The 24,837-nt window shown below is 42.4% G+C and overlaps 1 protein-coding gene across 1 annotated transcript in view; it reads left to right on the top strand.

Annotated features, from left to right (window-relative positions):
- The first annotated feature begins 10,782 nt into the window (after positions 1-10,782).
- Positions 10,783-24,837, top strand: part of TOP1 (DNA topoisomerase I) — a 46,667-nt gene continuing 32,612 nt past the window's right edge. Inside the window, exons 1-2 of the mRNA XM_069871945.1 lie at positions 10,783-10,927; positions 20,127-20,229. Coding sequence (XP_069728046.1) covers positions 10,798-10,927; positions 20,127-20,229 — 233 coding nt within the window. The 5' untranslated portion in view covers positions 10,783-10,797. The remainder of the gene's footprint in view (positions 10,928-20,126; positions 20,230-24,837) is intronic.

The following is a 24,837-nucleotide window of genomic DNA, read 5'->3' as shown; positions in this document are numbered from 1 at the left end:
GGAAGATGAAGGGTTGAGTATGAAGAGCGGCTCTTTTGAAGGTGAAGGCAGGAATCGCTGAGGAGGGAAGTTCACTTACACGTGGGCACTATGCCGGGCAGCAAGATCCATTGTGCTCTGCTGTGTTATCCTGTCTTAAGGCTGTACTGTTCACATAGGCAACACAGAGGAAGAAGAGGGAGTACCATGCTCTTCTCAGAGGTAGAGAAGCAAAAAGAGAGTGGGAGTGATTCCTTGCAGCACAGAAAGAGATACAAAGCTGTCTAGCTAGGACTAAGAGTTCCGACTTGGACTTTTGGTTTTCTGTTTTTAATTCTCTTTCCAGCTGAGCACTGAGGTGGTTAGCAAAGGACAGTAAAAAAAAAGCAGCAGTTTTGGCATATGTTGTAATTTTTCTCCGATACAGAACTCATTTCTAGAGCTGAAGCCTGCATTTTTTTTTCCTGTGGTTTAGTGGTGGATAGATATGGTTAGACCCAATGATCTCAGAAGTCTTTTCCAACCAGGTGATTCTATGAATTATTTCACAAATGTTGCATGCTGGGTTTTGCAGTTAGTGAAGTCACTGGGTTTACAGTAGGGAGAACAGTGTTTTCCTGGCACGCATGCAGGGTTCCAGTATCAAGTAGTTTTCAGGTTAGTCTCTTGCACCATACGTGCCACCTTGGTGTGAGTGTCTCCTCACTGTGCCTTGAGCAAGAGGAAGAGCAGATTGTGTCTTCTGGCAGTTGGTGAATGCTGGCAAGCATATGAGTAAGATCAATTATTGGAGAGATAAAACAGCTGGGATGGGCAGGTACTGGTTTTAACTTGCCTCAGAAGGTGCGCTTACAAGTTAGACGAGCGCACTCTGTTTTAATATAGCCTTTTGGGAACCTGGAAGCACAATATCCATGTGAGGGTATGGCTCATTGCAATACAAGCAGCGTGTACAAAATGGAGGGATAGCGTAGTACTGGTGACGTACTCTGAGGTTTGTACTCTGGTTTTAATGACCACCAGATGGGGAATAAAAAGCTGCCTGCTCTTCTCTTGAGGAGCAAGAATGCCACTGAGGCTGTGGAAATGGGCTGTATCTGCTGTAGCCTTTCTTGTGCAGAGGAAGCCCCTCTGTGGGCTGGAACAAGCTTTCCTTACTGGCTTTCCCCTTGACACTTAGTTTCTAGCATAGATTTTGACTGAAGATTGTGTTCCTTCAGTTTGGTAACAATGTACCTGAGGGATGAGGAGCAAAAAGTCTAGAGTGCTTTCTTGCAGTAGGAAAAGCAAGGTGCGTGCTGTGTTCCAGGAACCAGGTGTAAACTGTCAGGTCCAGAGGAGTAGGTTCATGTAAGTATAAATACAATGCAAGAGATGAACTCTTAACAGTGACCTTGTTTAACTCCTGAAGTGTTGCACAGTCCTGTTGTAGGTATCATCTTGATCTATCTTTTTAATAAGCACTGGCATAAATCAGAGTTAGGACATCAGTGCTGCTAACTCTGACAAGTGTGAGTTGTCGTGCTGGAGCTGTGTGGGTGTTAGGGGTACTTCATCTTGCTCCAACAGGTTGGAACATCTTGTCTGCTCACCTTTGGATGTGAACGTCGGTAACTTGCATTTTTCAAGAGCCTTTTTCTCTTTTGCTTTCTTATATCCTCCTGCGTTCTTCCAGCTCCAAACCCAGGATGCCTCTGAGAGGAGCTAGCATCTTGTCTGAGTCATAGCATCATAGCTGTGTCACCTGCACTTCATTAGGGAAGCATGAGCAAGCTGTCCTTGAAATACCTGTTTTTATGAGATACAGTCTCCTAATTTTAAAATATACTTCTCTCTGGAGTTTGATAGCTGTCATGAACAATGTTTTTCTTTTTATCATCAAGTAGGCTTATTCAGCATCGCTTTTATCTAAAGGAAGCTTATTTCTATGTTTTAGATTGTTCTAATTGTCTAGATACGGAGAGGGCTTGATGCTCCGTGCTTGAGGCACTTGATGCTCAGTGCTTGGCTGCTTCAGTTGTCAGCATGTGGTCTTGGGAGAGCCCGGCAGAGTGCAGTTTGCTTGCCTTGCTCCATAGCTTGTCTTGCAGTGGATGGAGTCTGCAGCTGGGAATAAACTGGCTACCCCAGCAATTTAATTCTTCAATTGAATCTTAGACAAAAGGCAGAAGCACTTGAATTGATGAATCCAAAAGGGCTGGGTTTTTTCTTCTTTCATAAATGAAGTTGTAAAGCTGTCATTCTTCAAGCATTACCTTCTGTGTCTAACATGTTTGCCCCTTTCCCCCTGCACAGCCCTGTGGGTGAGACTTGTCCAGTGATGCATAATCTTCAGTTCATGGGTTTGCTATCAATCACTGTCAAGGAGCGAGCTTGTCTGTGTGTAGAGGAAAAAAAAGGAAATTTATTGTTGAACTGTAGCCGGAGTTAAAATATTCAGTGTGTCTGTGTCCATGAGCAGGTCTCCTACAGCGCTCAGCCAGTGCAGTATTTGCCTCTTTTAAGAATCTGAAGTGTTTTTTCTTCCAAGCTGCCAGTATAGCACGCTAACTGAATCTGCTGTGTGTGCTATTTAGCAAGCAGGTTACATTTGGTGTTGACAGCAGGGCAGCAGTTCAGAAGGAGGAATCCTCCCTCCTTGGAGCTGATCTGTGCTTGGGCTTTGCCCATCACTCATCAGTGTGCTTGGGTAGAGTGAGCAACAGTATTGATGTCTTGGCCACATTTCTGAAGGGTTGGGATATTTACTGATACCTTGTGTACTGAAGTTAGTGTGTGTTTTCAAATGGATTCCTTTAAAGAGAATGAAGCTGTGAAGCATTGTTTTGTGAAATGAATCCCCTGTAGCTGTATTTCTTAAGAACATGAAACAACGTTCAAAACAGATGTGAGCTTCATTTATTAATGGCAGAATTATTTTGTTTTTAATTTAAGCTCTTGGTTTTATTCTCCTTTTTGTAAATACTCCACCTATCCACTAGAGCCGTGTGCTCAGACTAATCCTGACAAAGAAACCTCCAATCCCAATGGGAGCTTGGTCGCTGCAGCTCACGGAGTCCTCTTTGTGTAACATCCGTGTCTGTGTCCTGGGACGGCCACTGAGCTGAGGAAAGGGAAGGCTTTTCAGTTTTGTTTTTATAGAGGAGTCCTAGGGAAGACATCTACTGACTTGCACATGGCAAATATTTACTTTTTGAATGGAGCTGAAATAAATATGCTATTTGATTTTTTTTTTTCTAAGCTGAGGTTCTGTAGTCTTTTGTGTGTGTATTAACAGTTTAATCTCAGCAGAGCTCTGGAATTAGTCTTTGGCAATTAGCTGTATAGGAGAGCAGAGTCAAAGAAGCCCTTAAAGTTATTTTTCCCCATTACTGAAAAAAAGTATTTAAAAAAAAAAATGTAGTACATGGACTACAAAGCATTATAATGATTTTTATCACAGTTGCTTCAGAGAGTGGAAAGGGAAGTTTTCTGCTAGTTTTCCATTTGGAAGGGCTTTCTTCTAATCATCCATGAAGTGTTCAAAGGCTTAAAAATGAATACAGATTTGTGTAGGTTTTAGATTTCTCATAGGTATCCTATTTCCATATTCTGAAGTCGGTATCATTTGGTCAGCAAGTGTAAGTCACCCTTGCTCAGTTCTGCACCCAGTAAGCCACTTCTCATATCTTAATTGTCTCTTCGCCATCACTGCCAGATATCCAATATAGATATTGTTAGGCATCATGATTCCTGCTTTGCTAACTACAGGTGTACAACAAATTTCCCAGATCCTGCAATCTGAATGGATTTACTTGCATATAAAACTAAATTCAGATCAAAGTACTTGGAGGTTGGTAATCCAAAAAGACATCAGTACATAAATAAGTTGTCAAGCATCTCTCTACACCCAGAGCTGCTTGATGCTTCCTTGCTACAGTTTTCCCTTGCACTTAATCAAACAAGAATTACTGTTGGGTGTCAGATGTGTAGATATTTAGTAAAGCAACTTCTGATGTGTTTCTCGATGGAATGCATGCTGGACTTAATATGAACTGCACACTTTTCACTGTGGTGAAGTTAGATTTTCCTGAGAATGTGGTGTTGGTACTAGCAGATTCTCTCCTTGTTTCACTTGTCTGGGGTGGTTGCTTTCACTTATATCAGGGTAGCTGTGCTGGGCTAAAGTGCTACAAAGATCCAGTGCTTGTCACAGACTGTGGTGGCAGAAAGTGTCTTGTCTTGTATTGTAATCTCAAGGTAACTGGTACTTTAAAGCCTCTTGTTGTGAAAACTTATGTTGAGCTGTTTTTCTGGTTGTAAATCATTTCTTGAGCAGACACTACTGAACTGTTTCACCTCTTAAAGATCCAAACAAATGTCCTTAGGAAACTAGGTTGAGCTTCTGTAGTCTCCAAAAAATTTGGAATGTTTAGTGCACCATCACTAGAAGAGACATAAGCTGTTATTTAACTTTCAATTTTATTATGCCTTTCTCCAGGAGTACCTTGATCTGTCTGTGCAGCTGCTTAGTTTTGGGGATGGCATGTGAAGTGTCTTATATCATTTACACATTTTCAGAAGAACTTATTCATATTAATTCTTTCTTACTGTATTAGAGCTCCTCAAAGTGTAGTTTTCCCACTTACAGGCTTTATTTACTACTGCCACAATCACTACTGAAAGCTTAAGGCTCCGGTGTTGCAGTATTGGTGCATTTTTATGTCTGATAATATCAAGTAAAAGATGATTACAGGAAAAAGAGGGAGTTTTCTGGCCTGCTAGGGACTGGAGTGCAGGAAGTAAGATAATTGCTGGTTTTAAACCAGATCCAAGTCCAAAAATAAATCGGTACACTTCAAAACTTGCAAAACAGTGACACTGAAATACTGCTTTCTGTTTCTGGGTACCTGGATGGCCCTTTCACTCCCAGATGTGTTTTTTTTCCTAGCACAGGCTTGAAATAATTGGAAGAGGAGGACAGGAGGGAACAGTGTGGCTGCTGCTCTGGGCTGTTTGTGTAAGAGCAAACTCTAAATCAGCCAGAGTGGTGGAGGCTTTCAAGGTGGTGTTAGTCGTTTGTGTAAAATCCGTAATAAATTTTAACAGATATTTTGGTTTAATTTGGACTGTAGTAATAACCTTTTAAAAACTTGTCTCAACATACATAGAGCTGGCAGCCGGGAAACTTGTAAAAATAGCTTTTCCTAGGCTTACAGAGTTGAATCATTTGGGAATAAATTACCAGATTGTAAGTAGATGTTCCCCTTGTCTCCTTTGCTTGTTTCTGCTGTCCAATAATCGAGTGGAAAGAAATATCTTGTAATTTTTCCTTTGGAATACTCATGAAAATAAGCTATGTAACTTGTTTTTCCCATTTTGGCTTATGTTAAAGAGGAATAACATAGTCTTGAATCCCTGTGGTTGCTTCTGTTGCGCTCATAGTTGTATCAAGTGTGGTTCTAACTCTCTCACCAAACAACATCTTAAAATAGTTTAAATAACGTTCGGTTTCACGTTCGGAAAACTTGAAAAGTAGAGAGTGTGATCGTGTTGCCATAGTCGTAAAGCAGAACCTCTGATGTGATGGAAGTCATTAGTGTAAGCACTTGGAGACTGAAGTGCAGTGATAAACAAAGTTCTGATGGCTCTGCACCTGCAGCGTGTTTCCTGCAGTTTAAACAGCTCGTTTAGAGACTCTTGTAGGGGAAGCTCTTTGAAAGCTGAAAAAGAAAGGCTAACTTTTCACACAGTTATTTCTGCATAGGTGAAGAAAGGGGTACTCTTAAAACTGAGGAAAGAGGTAACCAGCAGCAATTGGTTCAGTTCCATTTCCAAGGATTATACTTGCTTGCTCTCAGTAGGCTTTAGAAGTGAAATAAATTAAGTAAATGTTTTTCTCCCTTTCATAGGGCTCATAAGGCAGATGTGAGTTTTGCATAAGGTGGAATCTACAGGTGTTGGCTGTGCATTTAATAAAGTTCTGATTTCCAACCAAAGATGCAAGCCATAAATTTAAGAAACAAAATAACAAGAAAAAACAAACAAAAACCACAACAAAAAGTCTCGATTAACTGATAATACATTGCATGGGCTTTTTTAATTGAACAAGTCAAGAGTGTATTATACATAATAAAGTAACCACAGCATGTTATCCTGTGCTATCAGGTTACATTTTATCTTCAAGTATCTGTATTGCTGTGATTTAACAGTTGCCAGCTAGTGAGACTTGACCTGAATTTAACAAAATAAACAGATTACAGGTGCATAACAAGATTACAGTCAGTGACTTAAAGTAACATTTTGTGTATACTGATGTAAATCGAGAACTTCCACTGGTATTTGGTGCACCATATCCAGGAGCTAGAACTGGTCATTTAATTATTGTAATCGCAACCTTATTTTAAAACTCACTAACATGTTAAAGCTGCTGTGACCTGTACTGCTGTGCTGGTGTTTCATTCTAGGTCCTTGGTCCCTTATCTCAGGAAGACGCAGTTGGAAGTGCAGATATCTCAGCTGTCACTAAGCATTTACCCTTTGTTTACTGCTTTGTGTGTTTTAGCTGGAATCGCTTTTCTTCTTGTATGCTAATTGTGGTAATGTCCCCTTAAGGCAAGGGAATGGCATTCCCTCTCTTGTCTCCAGAGTGGGTCTTGTGGCAGAGCAGACTCTGGTGATAAGATGCTTGCAGACAACCCTTGGAATTAGCCTGGTGTGGGTGAGTGAGTGATCATTGAACTCGCCCACAACGGGAACAGAGGTGAAATCAGGCTGCATCCATCCAGCGCAGCCCTGTACTTGAAAGAAATAATTGTAGATTAAAAAAACCCAACACAATAACAGCTGGAATCAGTGTGGGTGTTCCTCCTGCCATGAGGAACCAGCTTGAGTGTGATAAAAATAATATAAAAGCCTGGTCTTCTGAAAAAGACTTTTTATAAGACTTTGGCCATGTTTCCCCCCATTAGTTTTTCTCAGTAGGCATGAAGTAGCAAGAGAACCGTCTGACTCCAGCACCTAAAACAGTGACACTGTGAGGCAGAGGTGATTTAAAGCTTAAACCAATCACTTCTGTCATGCATACCCAATTTATACTCTGAGTATTTCGGAAGCCTTACATTGTTCCCAGGGGTGCTGCCTCTTCGTGGTTTTTGTCCCTTCAGCAAGCAGGAGACCGGGACTGGCCAGAGCTGCATCGTGTTGTCAGGGGGTGGCTAATAAAAGGCTTTGAACAGCTGCCATCGGAGCCTCTCCTGAGGACGCTGAGCACAGCTTGTACTGCTCCCATGTGTGTGAACTGAGTATGATCCTGGCTGCTGACAGGAGCCTGGTCATGGACTGCTGCAAGGGAAGCAATTCAATTCAACTGCTTGTTTTTGATCTCCTGTGAAATTTCTGCTTGGGAGGAGCCCCTGTTCTGGGTCAAACCCAGAAGAGCAAAACATGCCAGCCCTGTCCTTGTGTGGTGTTGTGTGAACACAGGCTCTATGGGAGCTAGTGTTGAGGCATCTATCGCTCTTGGGCTGAGGAAGTGTCAGGTTTTCAGGGAGCCTTCACAAACTTCTTTTTAGTGGGTCCAGAAAGGCTGGTGATTTACACAGCCAGCAAGTGAAAATATTTTTCTAGTTGACATCATTGTAATGTAATTATTCCTGACACCACAGCAGTTTTCCCCTTGGGTAGTGCAGTTTTTAGAATAGAAACTTTTCTTCTTATGCTCAAAAATATCAATCTAGCTTTTAATATAGCTGAAGTGTCTTTTCACTAAGGACTAGGAATTGTAGTTGTCTGCCCCTGTTTTCTCCTGATTCACCTGTCTTGAAAGTCTGCATGCAGTAAGCAGCTGTTGACTTTGCATCACAAATTGTGTGGTTTGCACCTTTCTAATGATGGTATAAAAAGCAGTTGGAGGCAGAAGAACCTGCTGGGGTCACTGACTCAGTCTACGGATGGAGTACAGTATGTGAAGTTCTGTCTGCAGTGTGAATTTGTCACAGATTGCACCAAAAGATGTTCTTTGCTCTTGACCCAGTCTACTGAAGTAATTCTCAAAGCTGTTCCTCAGGCAGAGCTTTGTCAGAAGCCTCCAGGAGATGATTCAGCCCACCTACCTGTGATGGCTGATGCAGGCAGGAACACAGTCCCTGAACTCTTGCTAAAGGTCTAGGCTTTATTTTGGTGCTGCTGTTGAGCATGTGCTGGAGTTCTCTGAGCTCTGAAGGAAAGAAAGAGCAAAAATGTCTCTAGTGTGTGTCTGGTGGCTGAGCAAAGCGAGTGTTTCGTCCCACCCAGGCTTGCACAGCCTTTGTGAGAGGGACTTGAAGAAAACTGTGTTGTCTGAAAGATTCTGTAGCACAAACTGCTAGCCAAGAGCTCCTTAGGGAAAATGGTGCCTGCAAACCAGAAAAATAAGGGTTAAGTGAACTATTTTGTTTTTAGACTGTGGTGGAGTAAGGGATGGGTTATCTCCGTGAGTCCCCATAGCTCTGAAGTCTAAACATGATTGGGAATGTCTCAATTGCCCTGTGGTAGCAAAGCTTTGGAGAGTGGAGTCAAGAGTGCCTCTGGTTCTTGCTGCCACGTGACTTGCAAGTGACCCTGCACAGTTCTTTTTAGCTTTGTCTCCAGTGCAGTGCCTCCATCCCTTAGAGCAGTGTGTCCATGCTAAAGGTTGGTTGCTTTCTAACTCTGAAAATAGGATTAGTCTCCCCTGCATTATCTATTTGTATGCCCTTAAATTTTACCTTCTTTCATAACTTTAAGCTACTTTTGCACTCCTGGATGTTAGCTGGTTTGTGAACAGTTGTCCAGGCTTTCTCAGCAGGTCTGTCCTTCCTGCTGTGCCAGTAATGTTAACTGCATTTCACACAGTGGGCAGCAAACGGGTGCAAAGTTGGAAAGCCTGAGCTTAGATGCTGTAGTAAAAATTGTTTGGTATTAGTGGATCTAAAAGAAATCCACAGGGAACCTACCTGTAACTACTTCCTGATGCACTTTTTTTTTTCCTGAGCTGGTTGGTAATGGCTGTTTCCCCTCAGCAAAATTCACTTTATGTACCTGTAAGCCCTCCAGGTTCTCAACTCTCTGTGTCTGTGTTAGCAAACTGAAATGCAGATGTAGCTTCAATGAGCTTAAGGCTCTTTGAAACCTGAGAGGTAAGGAAGCTCAAGCTCGTCGTGGCTGTCCTTTATCTGCTCTTACCTTTTGCATTTTTGATCTGGTTGTGATACTCAGATACAGGCAGAGTTGGCTTTGGAAAGAGTCACTGGCCTAGCTTTCCAGTCCTCTTTCTGTTCGCTGGCTGTGGAAGGCAATTCTGGACTGGTTTGTGGTGGAAGGAGGAGAGGAGTAAATGCTTGCTGAAAGCAAGACAGTTGTTGCATGTGACAACTGCTAGGAGTGAGGTGGGCATATACCAGGCACGTGCTTCCTACACGGCTTTATTTCTGGTGCATCCTGGAGCTTCCCTGCATCCCACAGTGCTCACTGTGTGGATTTTTCCTTTAGATCCTGCTCTTGACCTTATCCTGGCCTCCTCACATACAGAGATGTGATGGGCCATGGCTTTTGAAACTTCAATATCTTTGGGTTTGCTGCTGTTTTAAAGATGTGCCTGCAGTGCATAACTTTACTCCTGTGGGTGTAGACTCATAAAGCAACAGGAGAAAAAACTGCTGAAACTATTTCTACCCCAGTAAAGGAAGAGAATTGTGTTGGTATGTGAGTTACTCAAATTCTGAGTGGGGGAGGCTGTGAAAATTACTTCTACTCTTTTATAGTGTATAGCCTTATAAGAACAAGTATCAGTAGGGACAAGAATGGGGTTGCTCTTATCTTCTTTCCTTAAGAGACTGCTCTGGGCTTTCCTTTCTTCCATGCCAGCACGGCAGCATTTTAAGCTGTACATGGTGGTAGTCATTTCCATAAAGTTTTAGCTTGCTATTCTGTTTTATTCTGCTTTCTTAGTAGAAACATACTAATGGGTTTCAGTCTCTGACTCTTATTTATACAATTACAGGAGAATGTTTTACATCTTGGGAATCCCTGGAAACACATGTTTCTGTTCACATTGAACTTCTTTTAGTTTTGAATGCAAATAATGGTTTTAAACTTCATTGTTGCCTCTCAGTTGGGAACCCTTGGCATGTGTATGAAGCAGCTATTAATTTAGCCTTTCTGTACTGACCAAACATGTATTTTCATGCTTTATAAGGCTTCATCAGTCTTGCCCTTTGTAATATTGTCTACTGCAATTCTATTTGCAGTGATTTGAGGTGTTTGTTACACAGCAGCTAAGATCTGCTGTGGAATAGGTGTACGTGAATGTGCCACCTTTTTCAGAAGAGGCTGTTAAAGCACTGTCAGGACATTAAGCTCAGTATTCCTGTCTACACCATTAGTTGTTTTGCTGCAAAATGCTTGCAATGTAGCAGTTTCGTAAGGTCAGCATCCCTTTATACCACATAGCGATCTCAATTACTTAAGCATTAATTACCCACAGAGTATTAGATTCTTCCCTAGCAGGTTTAAAAATGAGGTGCACAGAAACTAAGCAATTAATCCATTATGGCTGAAAATTGAAGAAGGGTTCAAAGCATGTGTACTAAAGATGATCTGACTTACTCTTTCTGAGCACACTCCTGCAGCACATCTTGCTTGCCTACCCTGCTTTAGCAGGTTGGTTTGGATCGATAAATGCCAGCAATGACATTTGCTTCAGGTTAACTTAATCTCCCAGAGGCTTCAGTCACACAAGATCAAGTGATCAGTCTGTGGGGTTTTTCCTGGCTTCCTTAGACTGTCCATGATAAGCTTTTTAAAGTTTGGGATGGGTAAATGAGTATACAGCTTAGCTTGCAGACTTGGTCCTGTGTGTGCTGTGCTCTCTGGCTGTTAGTAGTTCTGTCACGTTGTTTACCTCTCTTCCTTAGATTGAAGTTGCCCCGGGGTTTCGGTGGAGCACAAGGTGCGTTGATCTTTTTTTGCAAACTTTGTGTTTTTAAAAAGCTGTGTAAGATCCTTGCTTGCATAATGAAACTTTGCTGGAGTGTAAGTGGAACTTCTTAAGAAGTAGCTAGGAGTTACACTAAAGGACAGAGAATGGCTGGAGACAATTCTTTAGCTGTCTGTCTATCTCCCTCTGTTTCCCTGTCAAGATTCATCACCAAGTCATTCCACAGATTTCTTCCTTTCCCACTGTTCAACAGCAAGGAATATGGGGCCTTCAAATAACACTGTTAGTGAATGTGGTAACTAAGGGGCCTGTCTTGTTCTGAAGCCAAATTGTGCAGCACAGCCTTTTTAAGGATAAGGGTGTAGTATCTCTCTGTAGTATCTTTATATCTGTAGTATCTTTTGCCTCAAATAACTGTTGAAGAGTGCAGAGGGATTGTAAGTTTATTGGTTTTACTGTGTTTCTATGGAAAGTACTATGTTTTCAGGCTTTGTCAGAATTGGATGCTGTGTGGTATGGTCAGTTTTGGCTCAACCCAAATTTTATCTTGGAATACCTGTAGCCTGGAAAATAGGTTGACTCACATCCATTCGGTGATGAGACACCCCTTAGAAAAAGGAATGCGCTCTGGTGGAGTCTTAATTTTAGTAGTAAAGTTCCTGCCTCAGCAAGGATAAATTGTTTAGTTACTCTACTTTTCCAGGCTCCCTTTTCATGAAGCTTTCACATTTTTTGTTTTCCTATTTCTTCCCCTGTGTAGTTGGAAAACGAATGACTGAGGGTCTGAAGCTTCACAACCAAGAGCAGCTTTGTATGTTCTCCTTGTGCTTAGCCAAAATTAACTTAGTTAGTTTGCAGTAAACTATAAAACTCAAGTTTTATTCTGGTTTATGAAGGCAACAGTGAACACTTGCAGTGTCAGCCTCCCTGAATTGGTGCATCTCACCCAGTGATGCACCTGAAGTAAGATAAGGTTGTGACAGCACAGTAATTGTACTTCATTTGAATCTGACTTCAAGGAGGATTTTAAGGATTTAGAAATAGCTTTCTTGATCAACATCTAGCGATGTTGATTGTAGAGATGTCTTTCAGTACTGGTAAATGATTGCATGTCAAGCTGCTTTTGAAAGGTGTACCTGTACCATGAAGTGTGGCACTCTGCGTGCAGATGCAAAAGCCCAGCAGTTTTGTTTCAATATTGTGTAGTAGCTTTCCTTCGACACCTACTGAAAACCCAGGTTGTTCTGCTTTTATTGTATTTCATGCTGAGGAAACATTGCTTCCCCAGATTCAGTTTCTGTTAGAGCACATGATGATCACTTGGAGTTTGAGTTACTCTGATCCAGGTAGTGGTTACAGGGGACTCAAATTATGGTCTCAGTTTTTCAGTCACTCATTTCAGGATGCCAAATGTTTTGCAGTCAGCTATTTGAGAAATAAAACAGCACAGCAAACAGACCTGCAATACCTTTCCAGGGTAAATGTTTTATGTGTTTTATGTAGTCGTGTAAATAGGGCCATTAGGCCAGGAAGTGACATATCCAGTTTCACAGGGGAAGTTTATTTTAGATTATGGTTTTCTACTCCGGAGTGTCATCCACAATACCATCATCTCTCTGAACAGTGCCTTCTGGGTGTGTTTTTCTGCTTTTGACACTGCTAGCTGCATACAGATGTTTTACAGTTCCTGTATCTTTCATAACTGTAGTTCTGTTTTCTTGTGGTCTGCCCTGCTCTGTTGGGAAAGGTGCTGTCTGGAACCTGGGCGCAGTTCTGTTTTCTCTCCAGTAATTTTTCCTCTGCCTTTTGGGGGCTACAGCAATGGCAGTCCATTTAAACTCTAGAAACATGGTGTAATTGATCACTGAAACACTGTGATCCTACTGTGACTTCCTCCAACTGGAATACAAATATTTTGGAAGAGTTTTTAAACCTCTTCCAAGCTGGTTAGGCAGGGTTATTGTACATGCCTTCAAAATTGTTAAATCAAAACATATAAAGCCAGATGACTAGTCCAAAGTCATAACCTGTCTAACAGTGAGGATCCTGATCCCTGGTGCCTCAGGCCGTGCCACTTTGAGACACATGGGGTCTGCAGATAGGCTTTTTCATCTCTACATGGTAGTTGCTTTTTTCAGGTAAACAGCTTATAAGTTGACCAGAACCTCATGGAGCAATCTTCACATGTGGGGTTACTGTTCCCTGTTTGGGTATTCTGCTGATCCTGTCACTGTTGATCTTAAGATCTTGGATAATGACTAGAAAGTATCTCTACTTGCTGATAAAATCTATATATTATAAAAGTTAGTGCAGCACTAACCCATTTTGATCAGATGCCTAAGGCAAAAGTACACGTTCTCTGCCAGGAATATGAAGAGTATCTTAGATACCTTGAACTACATTCATGTTTGAACTTTCTTAGCCTTTCTTGGCATCACTTAAGCATCTGAAACTTGATGATTTTAATAGTAGTTGTTTTATACCTAAAAAATCAAAACTCTAAAAGTAATATGATTTGACAAAACAAGTGGTAATGTGATAAAGTTATCATGGGTGATCATGCCCAGTCAGCATGGTTTTATGAAAGGCAGGTCCTGCCAAGCTAACCTGATTGCCTTCTATGACAAGGTGACCCGCTTACTGGATGAGAGAAAGGCTGTGGATGTATCTTCTTGGTCTTCAGTAAAGCCTTTGACGCAGTTTCTCTCAGCATTCTGCTTAGGAAACTGGCTGCCACTGGCCTGGACAGGCGCACACTCTCCTGGGTGGAAAACTGGTTGGCTGGCTGGGCCCAGAGAGTGGTGGGAAATGGAGTTAATTCCAGCTGGAGGCCGGTCACAAGTGTCCACAGGGCTCAGTGCTGGGTCCACTCCTGTTCAATGTCTTTATCAATGACCTGGATGAAGGCACTGAGTGCACCCTTAGCAAGTTTGCAGAGGACACTAAGCTGGGAGGGAGTGTCATTCTGCCAGAGGGCAGGGAGGCTCCAAAGGGAGTTGAACAGGCTGGACTGCTGAGCAGAGACCAATGGCATGAGGTTTAACAAGGCCAAATGCTGGGTCCTGAACTTGGGGCACAACAACCCTGTGCAGCTACAGACTAAGAAAAGAGTGGCTAGAAAGCTACCTAGAGGAGAAGGACCTGGGGGTGTTGGTTGACAGTGACTGAACATGAGCCGGCAGTGCCCCAGGTGGCCAAAAAAGCCAATGGTATCTTGGCTTGGATCAGAAACGGTGTGACCAGCAGGTCCAGGGAGGTTATCCTCCGTCTGTACTCGGCACTGATGAGACCGCTCCTTGAATCCTGTTTTCAGTTCTGGGCCCCTCACCACAAGAAGGATGTTGAGGCTCTGGAGCGAGTCCAGAGAAGAGCAACAAAGCTGGTGAAGGGGCTGGAGAACAGGCCTTATGAGGAATGGCTGAGAGAGCTGGGGGTGTTTAGCCTGGAGAAGAGGAGGCTGAGGGGAGACCTTATTGCTCTCTACCTGAAAGGCAGATAGGAATGGGTTGGACTCGATGATCCAAGAGGTCTTTTCCAAGCTGGTGATTGTATGATTCTGTGAAATCTTCAGTTACTTGAAAGTACAAAGTCTTTTCTCTGAGAAGGTATTGTACCTAAGTAGTAAAAAAGCTGCAGTTGTGGAGTGAATGGTCTGCCATAAAAGCAGTAGTTAGCAGAGAAGGGACCAGCCATTCCTCAAGCGACAGGAAGGCTCCTTAGAAGCTTTTGAATTTGACCAACTTTTCAACCTAATCCAGTGTAACTGAGTTACATCCCTTTCAGCCGCATAGTTTAGCGGTGGAACTGGAGAAGTTTTTTAAAAGACTTTATTATCTCCGTTCTAGAGGAGAAGTTGAAAAGACCCTGCTGGTTCCGTCATTCATGTCCTCTGCACTGATCATAAAGGGCTTCCTGCTCAGGTTCAGGATGGCTGAATAATAATGGTAATGGAGAGCACCACATTCCTACAGACCGATGGTCCTGAGAACCTGAGTGCTTCTCTGGTACAAATAACTCGTGTCGAGACATCGGACTTAAAGTAGGGCAGAAATTTCAGCTGCTCATTCAAAGCAGAAGTGATGTTGGAGTAACAAGAAGTTAAAGTTATTGTTCTTAGTTGGTGATGTGGTTGAGTTTTCATGCTCTGCCTTCAGATTTGTGCACAGATTTTGATCTCAAGAATCAAATGAGTTTAAATCTCCTTTCTGGACAGGGGTATAGAGGAGCATTAAAATGAGGCTTTGAATGGATAAAATACCAGCATATGTACCAGTTGAGGTATTTTGAGGCTATCTAATGCGAGGAAAAGCAGTTGGGGTGTTGCTGCAACCACAAGGAAAGTACAAAAAGTCCTTATCCCCAGAACCTAGTAAAACACTTTAAAAGAACAAAGACTGCAGGCAGAAACCTTTTTATAAGAAGGTTAATGGGGTATTCAAATTATGCCCACAAAAACGTATAAGATAGTGAACCAAGAGACAGCAAGTATGGAAGTCTAGTAGATTTATCTGGAAAAGCTAGTGTTCAGCAGAAATTGGGGTTACCACGTGTTAATTTGCCAGCTCTCTCACCTAATTTAGGAGAAATGAGAAGGGCCAGATTGTTGCTCACATCTGTTTTCCCCAGTTCTCGGGGGGGGGGGAGTGTTAAGAAAATATTCTAATGCAAAATGATGAAGATTGGGTAAAATGGAAGTAGGATATGGGATATAGCATCTACAGCATCCTGTGTCATGTGCCAGCCGTATGCTTTCAAGTGGTATTGATAGCTGTACCAGTTGGGTATGCAAGAACTTACTCCCCTCTCTGATTTCAGTATTTTATTTAAAAAGTTGCTGTCAAAATTGAAATATTAATGTAGGAAGTTGGTCTGCTTCCCTTGGTTGTGATGTGTAAGTAATCAGAAGTGTTTAAAAGCAAATTAACTTGTCCCGTCAATTAAAGCAGTATAGTCCCACAGAACTGTTTTGTCACAGACCATCTCCTTTCATTAGGAAAGGAGGCTGCTGGTCTTTGCTCTCCGTCAAAACTCTTCCTTTCCAGGTGGCTGGAGAATGGCTTTTTTGCTTCATCGCTGTTCTTGTCATGCCGTTGTTAGAGATGCCTAACCTTTTACAGCTCTGTTCCTGGATGAAGCGTAAAACTGTGCTGTTCCAGCAATACGTATATACAAGTATTGCAAATAGGGCTATGACTCAGCCTTTCCCTGGAGAATTAGCAGTGGAGCAAAGGCTGGCAGGCGAGGGGGGGAGGGTGACAAACAGAACCACAGACCAAAAGTGCTTAGAATTTCCCATCCTTAAGTCAGGCATCCCTGTAATTAAACAGAGTTGAGAGATGAATCAGCGTACAAAAATGCAGAGCTGCTTGTGATTGTTGGAGGTACGGGGGGGATGGCAGGAATAGTACGGGGACTGCAGTAATCTTTTGGAGATGTACCAAGCTCAGCATTAACAGACAGAGATCCAGTGCCAGAGACATCCAGCTTTCTAGAACAGATGAGATGCCAAAAGCTGTGTTTGTGTTGGGGTATGCCGAAGGGAGAGCCCTGGGGGTAATGGATCCTTGCCCAGTGAGCTTAACCCCTGTCCCCGCTGTAGCCTTGGTGCTGGAGGGTGGCTTTTTGATTTCTGTGGTCCTTTAAATATCACACAAGCTTTCATGGGATTGAACTTTCCTTGCAGTGGATTTTGTAAATTCTCTTGAAGAAGGTAGAGTATTTTTCTCGTGGTTTAGTGTTAGAGGGAGCAGACATAATAAATGGAAGACATAAAAGGCAGGAAACAAATCTGCACGTGTGATATTGTCTGACCTCATTTTGTAGCTCATGTGAGGCTGGACTGAGGCAACTGTGGTCAGCTGTGAGTGTTACTGGATGGTGGAAGATGTTTCTAGGAAACAAAATGCTAAATGTATCAAAGAAGATACATTACAGACAGGAACACTTTGTTGATTGCTTATGTACCGATGAGGTTTGGTGCGAGGTGATCCAGTGTGTCTTAAAGTTTTGTTCCCAATCTGATCATCTGTTGCCCATGGGGTTTGGTTGGAGATGATACTGTACAGGCTTCTGTGAAGAGGGTACACAAGCTGGAATGACATGGCCAAGCTTGTTTCATGTCAGCCACCAAAGAAAATAAAGCCTGTCTGGAACAAAGCATTTTTGTGTGATACGCCAAAAAAAGAATTCTGTCCTTTTTAATCACCCAGTCTCCTGAACTTCAGCCAGCTCCACCCTCAGGAAAAAAAAAAAGACTAAGGGCTTTAATGCCTGCTGGAGACATAGGTATGTCAGCTCAAGACGATTTAATAAACCCTTTTGAAGTCTTAATTCTTAACCTACCTTATGGCATTGTGTCTGAAAGCTCCCCCATTAAGTCTGAATACTGGGCAAATATTTCAGAATGATCTAGTTCTTTGGAGGTGTGTCTGTGAGGCAGGATGCTTGCCCCCATGGAACCACTGAATTTGTTTTCCAGTGTCAGAGGCCAAGTCCCTATCCGGCCTTGGCTGCATTTGGGTGAAAGCTCTCCTGCCAGTTTTTCTCTTCTGCTTTTAAGGCCACGCGCACAACCTTCTGTTCCCCGGTCGTTTTGGCCGGCTTTTTAGCCAGGGTGCGTATATGAAAGACCTACCTGCTAGCAATCCTTTGGTAATGGCAAAGGAAGGCTGAGTAGTGACGAATACTAGCAAGTAGCAAGTAGAGCTGGTTTAATTGACCAGGCATTTTCTTTGCTGTTGTACCAGGCTTTAATTATCTGAAAATAACAAATCACTGTAAGCAGTGCAGAGGATTGATGAAATAGATGTCTGACTGCAGTGTTTGCAGGGTATAGCCCTGGAACTACTTTCCAAGAACAGACTCGGCTGGAAAGCACAAGTCAGCTGGAAGGGAACCTAGTGATGAAGATAAAAGACTGTTCTGTTTTGTGCTTTTTTTGGTGAAAAATAATCTTGTGGTTCTAAGCTTTAAAGAGAATAGCTTTGAGCAGGGTTGTCTACACTGGGTTGGTGTAGAATATATTGACTCTCTTGCTATGTGCCCCCTTAAAAAGGGAGTTTGCTGTAAAAGGAATGTACATAGTTCTATGTATAGCACCACAGTGGTTTTTCTAGCAATTTACCTATTCATCAAGTGTAAATTAGATGACTGTTCACTTCAGCTGGTGCTTTAGGAATCGGTGAGCACACTCTGTGGAATAAAACCCAGGCAGTTTGCAAACAGCCTAAGCTTCCAGCTACTGGCTGAACTGAGGAATCCAAAGTGTGAAATGCACCGTGAAAACATTTTTGCCAGTGAAATGTGTGTTGTCCTGGTGGGAAGAAGGGTACTGAGAAATGCCTGCTTGGCAGTTCAGAGCGTGTAGGTGTCCAGTCCTCACATGGTTTGCCAGAGATGCCTGCAAAGCCCTGTCTGCTGTGAAATAAATTTTGCTGTTTAGGTACTTGAAGACTCTTAGATTTGTTATGCTGTAACACCAAATGTTCCACATAACCTGCCACATGCCTGTATATCAAAATATAGAGAACTAAATCCTGAGCTTTAAGTGTATATAGCATGTGCACCAACGCACTAGGAAGTGTCACAGTGTTTGGGAGGATCAGGAAAGATGCAGAAGGCAGGCTGGAGGCTTGAATGTCAGCGTTCCTGTGTTGATTTATGCTGTGTTACTTCAGGTGTCTGAAAACAGCACCTGAAGTTACAGAGCAATGGTTTAAACCTGTGTTCTGCGGAAATGCATCTGTGGGGATGTTTCTTCTAAAGCCAATTGAATGCTTTGAGCTTTGTAAGAGCTGGTGTCAGTTTAGGAGAAAAAATGGATTTGTGGCAAAAGACTTGGAGTCAGGAGGCTTCTTCCTGGCCCTGCAATTTCCCATGTGACTGTGAAAGTCACAAAATCCTTGTGTTGACGTTTCCTATTATTAGTGCAGGGATAGCAGCCTTTTTAGAGACATGGTAACATCTTTACAGTTAATTAAGCATCAATACCTTGCATGCAAGATCTCGGGAAATTCTGGCACTATGATCTGGAAGCAGTTGCCAAAGTCAACGCAGCCTTTTAGGTGTCCTGAGGAGCTTACTTCATTTTAGTTGCTTTGTGAAGCCTATCTGAAAAAAAAAAAAACAACAACAAACCCAACACACTCTGGGAATGCACAGATTCTTCCCAACATTGCAGTGACCTTGCCTGTAAATGGCACAGCCTTCTGAGGTGGGTTTGGGTGCTGCATTGTCCTTAACTCCTTTTTGATTTGCTTATAAAGAATATTTAAGGACTTAAAGATGCTTGTAAACGAGTTTATAATTCAACTATGCTTATCTGTGCTGAATGTGTTTCCCTGGTGCTTTAATGGACTTTATTGTACAGTACAGTTGTCACTGAGGATGGGCAATGTCACTTGGAGCAGAAATTGATGCCAACAAAATTACTGTGTTCATGTAGATTTACTTGAGTGATGTCTCCCATTCCTGACCTGTCACTTAATTTGGAGGAGTCCTAACCTGTGTAGGTGGTCATTGCCATCACAAACCAATTACTGCTGTCATGTTGGGCTTTCTTGATGGGGGAGGTCAGCGTTTCCTGCAGAAGAGACACATGAGGCAAAAATTCCTAGCCCTTTTTTTCTTTTTACCCTTTCTTTTCCTTTTCCCTCATTACTCCTCCTTTCCTTTGCTGTGTGCCTGTCATGCCATGCACTCGCTGCTGGGGATATGAACAAGACTGTTTTAATTTGGGAGCTGATTTGCCTAGATCAGATACTTATAGAAGCAGCAATCTAAATTCCAGGATCTAGCAGGCCTAGTGTTTCAACTTTATGCTCTGTTCCTGTATCCTTATAATCTATTTGGCATGACATACTTACAGGCATAGGAAGCTCAGTTTCCCATCTGCCATGTAAGATTGAACTTGCTGTAGCTGTACTTACCTATTCAATAAGAAGGGTTACATTTCTTCAGGGTCTTTAAAGTGTTTAAAGGTCGTTGAACTAAAGACCATAAAAACAGCAGCTTTTGCCAAGATGAATTAACTTGTGCTGCAGGAACAATGAATCCATTTAGGACCTCTGAAACTAAGATTTTTGTTACAAATTTTGAATCACAGAAAATACTGGGGTAGGGTGGGGAAAAATGCAGAGGTTCATGAGGGAGGCGTGGAGTTTTCTCCCAGTTTCATTTCTTAATTTTTTTTTTTTTTTGCCTCTGCTTGCAGATTCTCACAAACACAAAGATAAACACAAAGACCGAGAACACCGGCACAAAGAGCACAAGAAGGACAAGGAAAAAGACCGGGAAAAGTCCAAGCACAGTAATAGGTGAGGAAAAACTCAAAGTCCTCATATGCTGGAACAGTGTTGCACGTGCAGTCTTAGCAGAATTGCTCTGTTAATACACGAGGATGCAGTTCGTGTGGTTTGAGTGTAGGTGCTTTAAGCTTAGCTTCTGTCATTGCATGCTTTTCCATGTGGGTAGCTGAAGCAGTGTCTTACAAACGTCAGCCAGCATTAATGTCTGGGTTATTGTGACTTAGTGCTAATAAAGACATTGAAAACTAGTTTAACTCTGTCTTCATGAAGATTGATCAATTTTTTCATGAACATTTTTCTGTGGTTCCGATTTCTTGTCAGAAAGGTGGAGCTCTCTTGAGTGTTGGTATAAACTCACTGTTTTAGCATAGATGAACCTGATGGGACTTCTCAGCCTTCCAAGACTTGTAAGCGTCTGGAAAGCTGGTCTTCCAGAGTGGTGGTGACGTCCTTGACCTGCTGCAATAGTTGAATATCTCAACACTGAGGCAGGAACTTGTTGTGAAATGATCTCAGCTGCTGGGTTAGATGCCAAAGTAGAAAGGATTGCATGTTGTTTTGGCTGATGCAATTGATATGCTACACTGCCACTACACAGGGAAGGTGTTCCATGCCAGTCAATTGCTGTGTTGCCCACACTGAAGATGAACACCTAGCTACTCTGTGACAACCTGTAGTTCCTGAAGTAGGGGTGAATTCCACAGTCCAGTCAATACCCTAGCCTAGGCTGTGAACTGCATGAACAGGGACATGCAGGTCTGTCTGTGGGGATTTGGTGTGGCAAGTGCGTCACACGTGGGGTGTTGCTCAGAGAAGCTTCCCTAGCTGTAACTCGTGCTGCGGAGCCTGCTCTGACAGTGGAACTTGTAAAAACCAGTCGCTGGAGGGTAAGTTTCTGTTCTGACACTCTGAATGGCAGCAGTGGTTGTGCTGTGGCCAAGCAACTGTTATTAACTAATTGCTTTGCAACTGTGATAACACAATCTAAAAATAAATTTTAAAAGCTTGCATTAACTATGATTTCTGGTAAAAAGAAGTGCAGAAAGGAGGAGGGTGTGCTGAGCAGTGGTTTATTTTATTGGGGTCGCACTTTGAATTTTCTGTGACCTTTTGAGAAGTTACACAACCTGACTGTTCTGTAAAGCAGAACTGTTTGGGGTGGAAGAATCTAGGCCAAATAGCTTGCAGCATTTACTGACTTCCACAGCAAAGATTAAATGCTTTGGACATACTGTTTGCACTCTTCCTTGCGCACATGTCTGTATTGCCTTGATTTCTGATTTCCATTTTTCTGATCTTCAAGCTCGCATCCCAAAATTGACTGTCTTGCATTTCCAGACGTTCATTGCTTCACTTGAAATGTCATTCTCCTGCAATCTTGGCAAAATACATCCTTTTGTAAGGAGTAATGTAAGCATTATCTTTAAATTTCCAGAATTCATTTGGCCTTATTTGTGTAGGAGTTGGAAATGGTCAGTGTATTTTTAACTGTAAGAGCTAATTATGGATCATAACTTGAAACTGTGTGCTCCTGAATTGTATAAACAATAAATGCCAAAACAGTGGAGAGGAGATAAGAATGGCTAATATGTTTTGGGCAGTGTAGCTCATGAGATGATTTGAAATTGTGCTTTATCTTGAAGTAATTCCTTCCTCCCTACACTGCTGCCTTGAAGTACCAGTGAGAAAGACATTGTGTTTTGCAGGCGCTGTGCAGTTGTTTTTATTTATCATTTAAGTGTTCATTTGTCCTGTGAGCACAATACCTGCATCTTTGAGTCCTGTAAGAGGGTTCACCTGTGTGGGTGGCGTCACTGAGTGTGTGCATGTGCAGGGGATTTGTTCCAGGCATGTTTTGGGGAGACATGACATAATATTGCCTTGCCCCACAGGCCTGTAGGCAAGGTGGGACTTTGCTTCCCCAGGCTGCATGTCCAGCTTGCAATGTTTTTCTGAAGCATTTTCTACCTTTTGAAACTTGCCATCTGAAAAATAAACGTATTGTAGTGCTGAATTGTGAGATCTAGCCTTGAAAGTGGTAGTTGGGGAAGATGATGTACATGAATGTGTGGTGTTCTGGTTGGATTGCTCCTTCAGGAGGGTTCAAAAATTGTTATTGTTGTCACAGCTATTCACGCTCAGTTGTGCGCAGTGTGTAAAGCCAGCTGACTTCTAACACAAGCTCTTTGGAAATACCTGATCTCATAATTGAAATTTAAATATTTCTTGCCCAAATCCTTTGATTCAGCTGCTATCCATGTAATTCCATAAATGTAAGTTGTGTCTGTGAGGATTAGATGTCAGGGGGCCATTGTCTTGCTTCCCATCTAATTACAGCTTGTTGTGAAGACTGTGTGGGGTCAAAGGGCTTGTTTATTAAAAAACAAAGGTGCTAAAATGCCCCTTCCAAAACTCAGCCGTGCAGCAGCGCTACCACGTTACTGTCCCTCCACTGTCACCATCCAGCACTGCCCTGCATCTGCAGTAAGAGCATCAGCTGGACCCAGTGGCAGGGGACAGCAGCAGAGCTCAGAGACCCTCTGCCCTGCTGAGAATCCTATCTGGTGTTTTGGTAGGGGATATTTATTCACAGATGTATTTCAAAGGGAAAAATCCTTCTTATTTGTACTGAAGCTTCTCCTTAGACAATGAAAAAAAGTGAAAAATAGCCATTACTTCATTAGAAATTAAACAAAATTTCTAAGGTTACAAAAACATGGGATTTTCCAATGGCTTTTACCTGTATGGGGAATTTTTAATGCTATTGATAAAGGCCTGTCGCCTGTTAAAGTTGAAAATGAATCTATTGGAAAGGTTTGTGTTAATAGAATTGCATGTAAATCTTCAGAAAATCCATTCTGTATTTCAGAAAAGCCGGTGTGTTATTGCAAAAGATGTGCTGTATCTTTGGTAATTCTCAAAGTGTTTTAGCAGAAATCCTAGCCTATGTCAGTGAAACTTGGGTTTCTGCCTCTGTGGTGTTTTATACAGGGTTTGTGAAGGGTCCCCTGATGGCAATCTTGAGAAGTGCAGGACTGCACCGGACGTTGTCCACGGTCTGTGGTTGAAACGGATAATTTTTGTCTGATATTTTGACAATTTCATTTCCTGCCCTGTGCTTAAAAAAGGCTTTTAAAATAAAACCTGCATCAGGAAGGCAGAACAACTCCAAAGCAGGAGAGTGTTTCCTGTATCCAGACTTTGAAGGATCTCAGCTGCCAAGACAAGTCTCAGAAATACCTAAAATAGATGATTTTGATTTCATATGGCAGAAGTGTGTGGAGCGGTATGTAGAAGAACTCCTTAATTTTGCTTCTTGCTTTCCTTCTCTCCCACTCACAAGATGACACTTCTGTATCTTAACCACCCATTTACAGCTGTAGTAAACTGGGAGAGAACATTCCTGTGCCTCAGGTCTTCTTCATCACCCCTCAAGGAAAGAAAACGTGAACCCCACTTAAGAAAAATCTGCATCAGAGAATAAATCCACATCGCTATCAAGCAAAGTGTTTTTTTCTGCGCCTTCTCTTCAGACTTTTACTTCCCAATCCCCAAAAGAAAATCTAATAACACCCATTAAACGTAAATGTCAGTGGTTACAAAAATAAAGTGAAATAGGTGTCTCATCTGTGGGAGACAAGTATGTCAGTCAAGCAGACCATGTGAAATAATGAAATAACAGGCCCTTTGAAGCCAAGACTTGTTAGAGATTGGTTTGGAAGTGTTGGCATTAACAAGTGTCTTTCTGCCAGGTGTCCTGGGCTTTGTGCATGGAGTGTGGGCTGCCAGCAGAGCGAAGAGTGGAGAAATGGCTGTGACAGGGAAGGGGAGTAGAGAGGCTGCTCTTGCAGCACTGATCCGTGTTGTCAGTGTGACAAGCATCTGAGCCGCAGGAAAAAAGTCTTCTGTCGTATTGCATGTTTCCTCCATTAACTAAATCTCTTGTGATCACAGCTTGAGATGAACAGAAGCATGGAACACATATGGGATTTATAGACCTGATCTTCACTGGCGTCTTCTAAGTTTCATGGCTTTGCTAGGAAAAACACAGATTCCAGGCGTTTGCTAGTCATGAATGCAGATAAGTTTCAGTTCAAGCTTCTTGTATATCTCCTCTGATTTATTATCCGATCCTAAACTGCTAAGAATTGTGTGCACTGGGGGCGGGAAGAGGCAGGGATAGCTGACAGGAAAAAAGGCAATTTTGAAACAGGATTTCAACATCAGATTTTTCCCAGCGTGGGTGGTTTTGGTTTTATTTCCCATTTGAGTGCCCAGCTCACCTTAATCAGCTTTCTAATGTGATGCTGCCTTCCAGTAGTAGGAATCTTTGCTTTTCATTTAGTACAATCACTGAGTCTCGCGCATCCCCCAAAAGTGCACACAAAGCCTGATGCTCATCTCAGTGTGCAAGTATATTTTTATCAGCTGTTGATTAGTCCAGCTTTTTATCTTGTTCTCTTGCTGAAGGCTTGATCTATTATCTGTGAAAACTGGTGAAAAGACGCCTTTCAACTCTGGGAAAAGAGGTTGGGGGGGTGGTGCGGTTTATTGTATTGCTGAAATCCCAGCAGAACCATTGGGGCTCACGTGTTCGTTCCCTGTGATACCATAGGA

The sequence above is a fragment of the Phaenicophaeus curvirostris genome, chromosome 18, assembly GCF_032191515.1.
Source record: "Phaenicophaeus curvirostris isolate KB17595 chromosome 18, BPBGC_Pcur_1.0, whole genome shotgun sequence".
Taxonomy (NCBI): Eukaryota; Metazoa; Chordata; class Aves; order Cuculiformes; family Cuculidae; genus Phaenicophaeus; species Phaenicophaeus curvirostris.
Note: the sequence above shows the minus strand (reverse complement) of the source record. Positions and strands in the feature narration are given on the sequence as shown.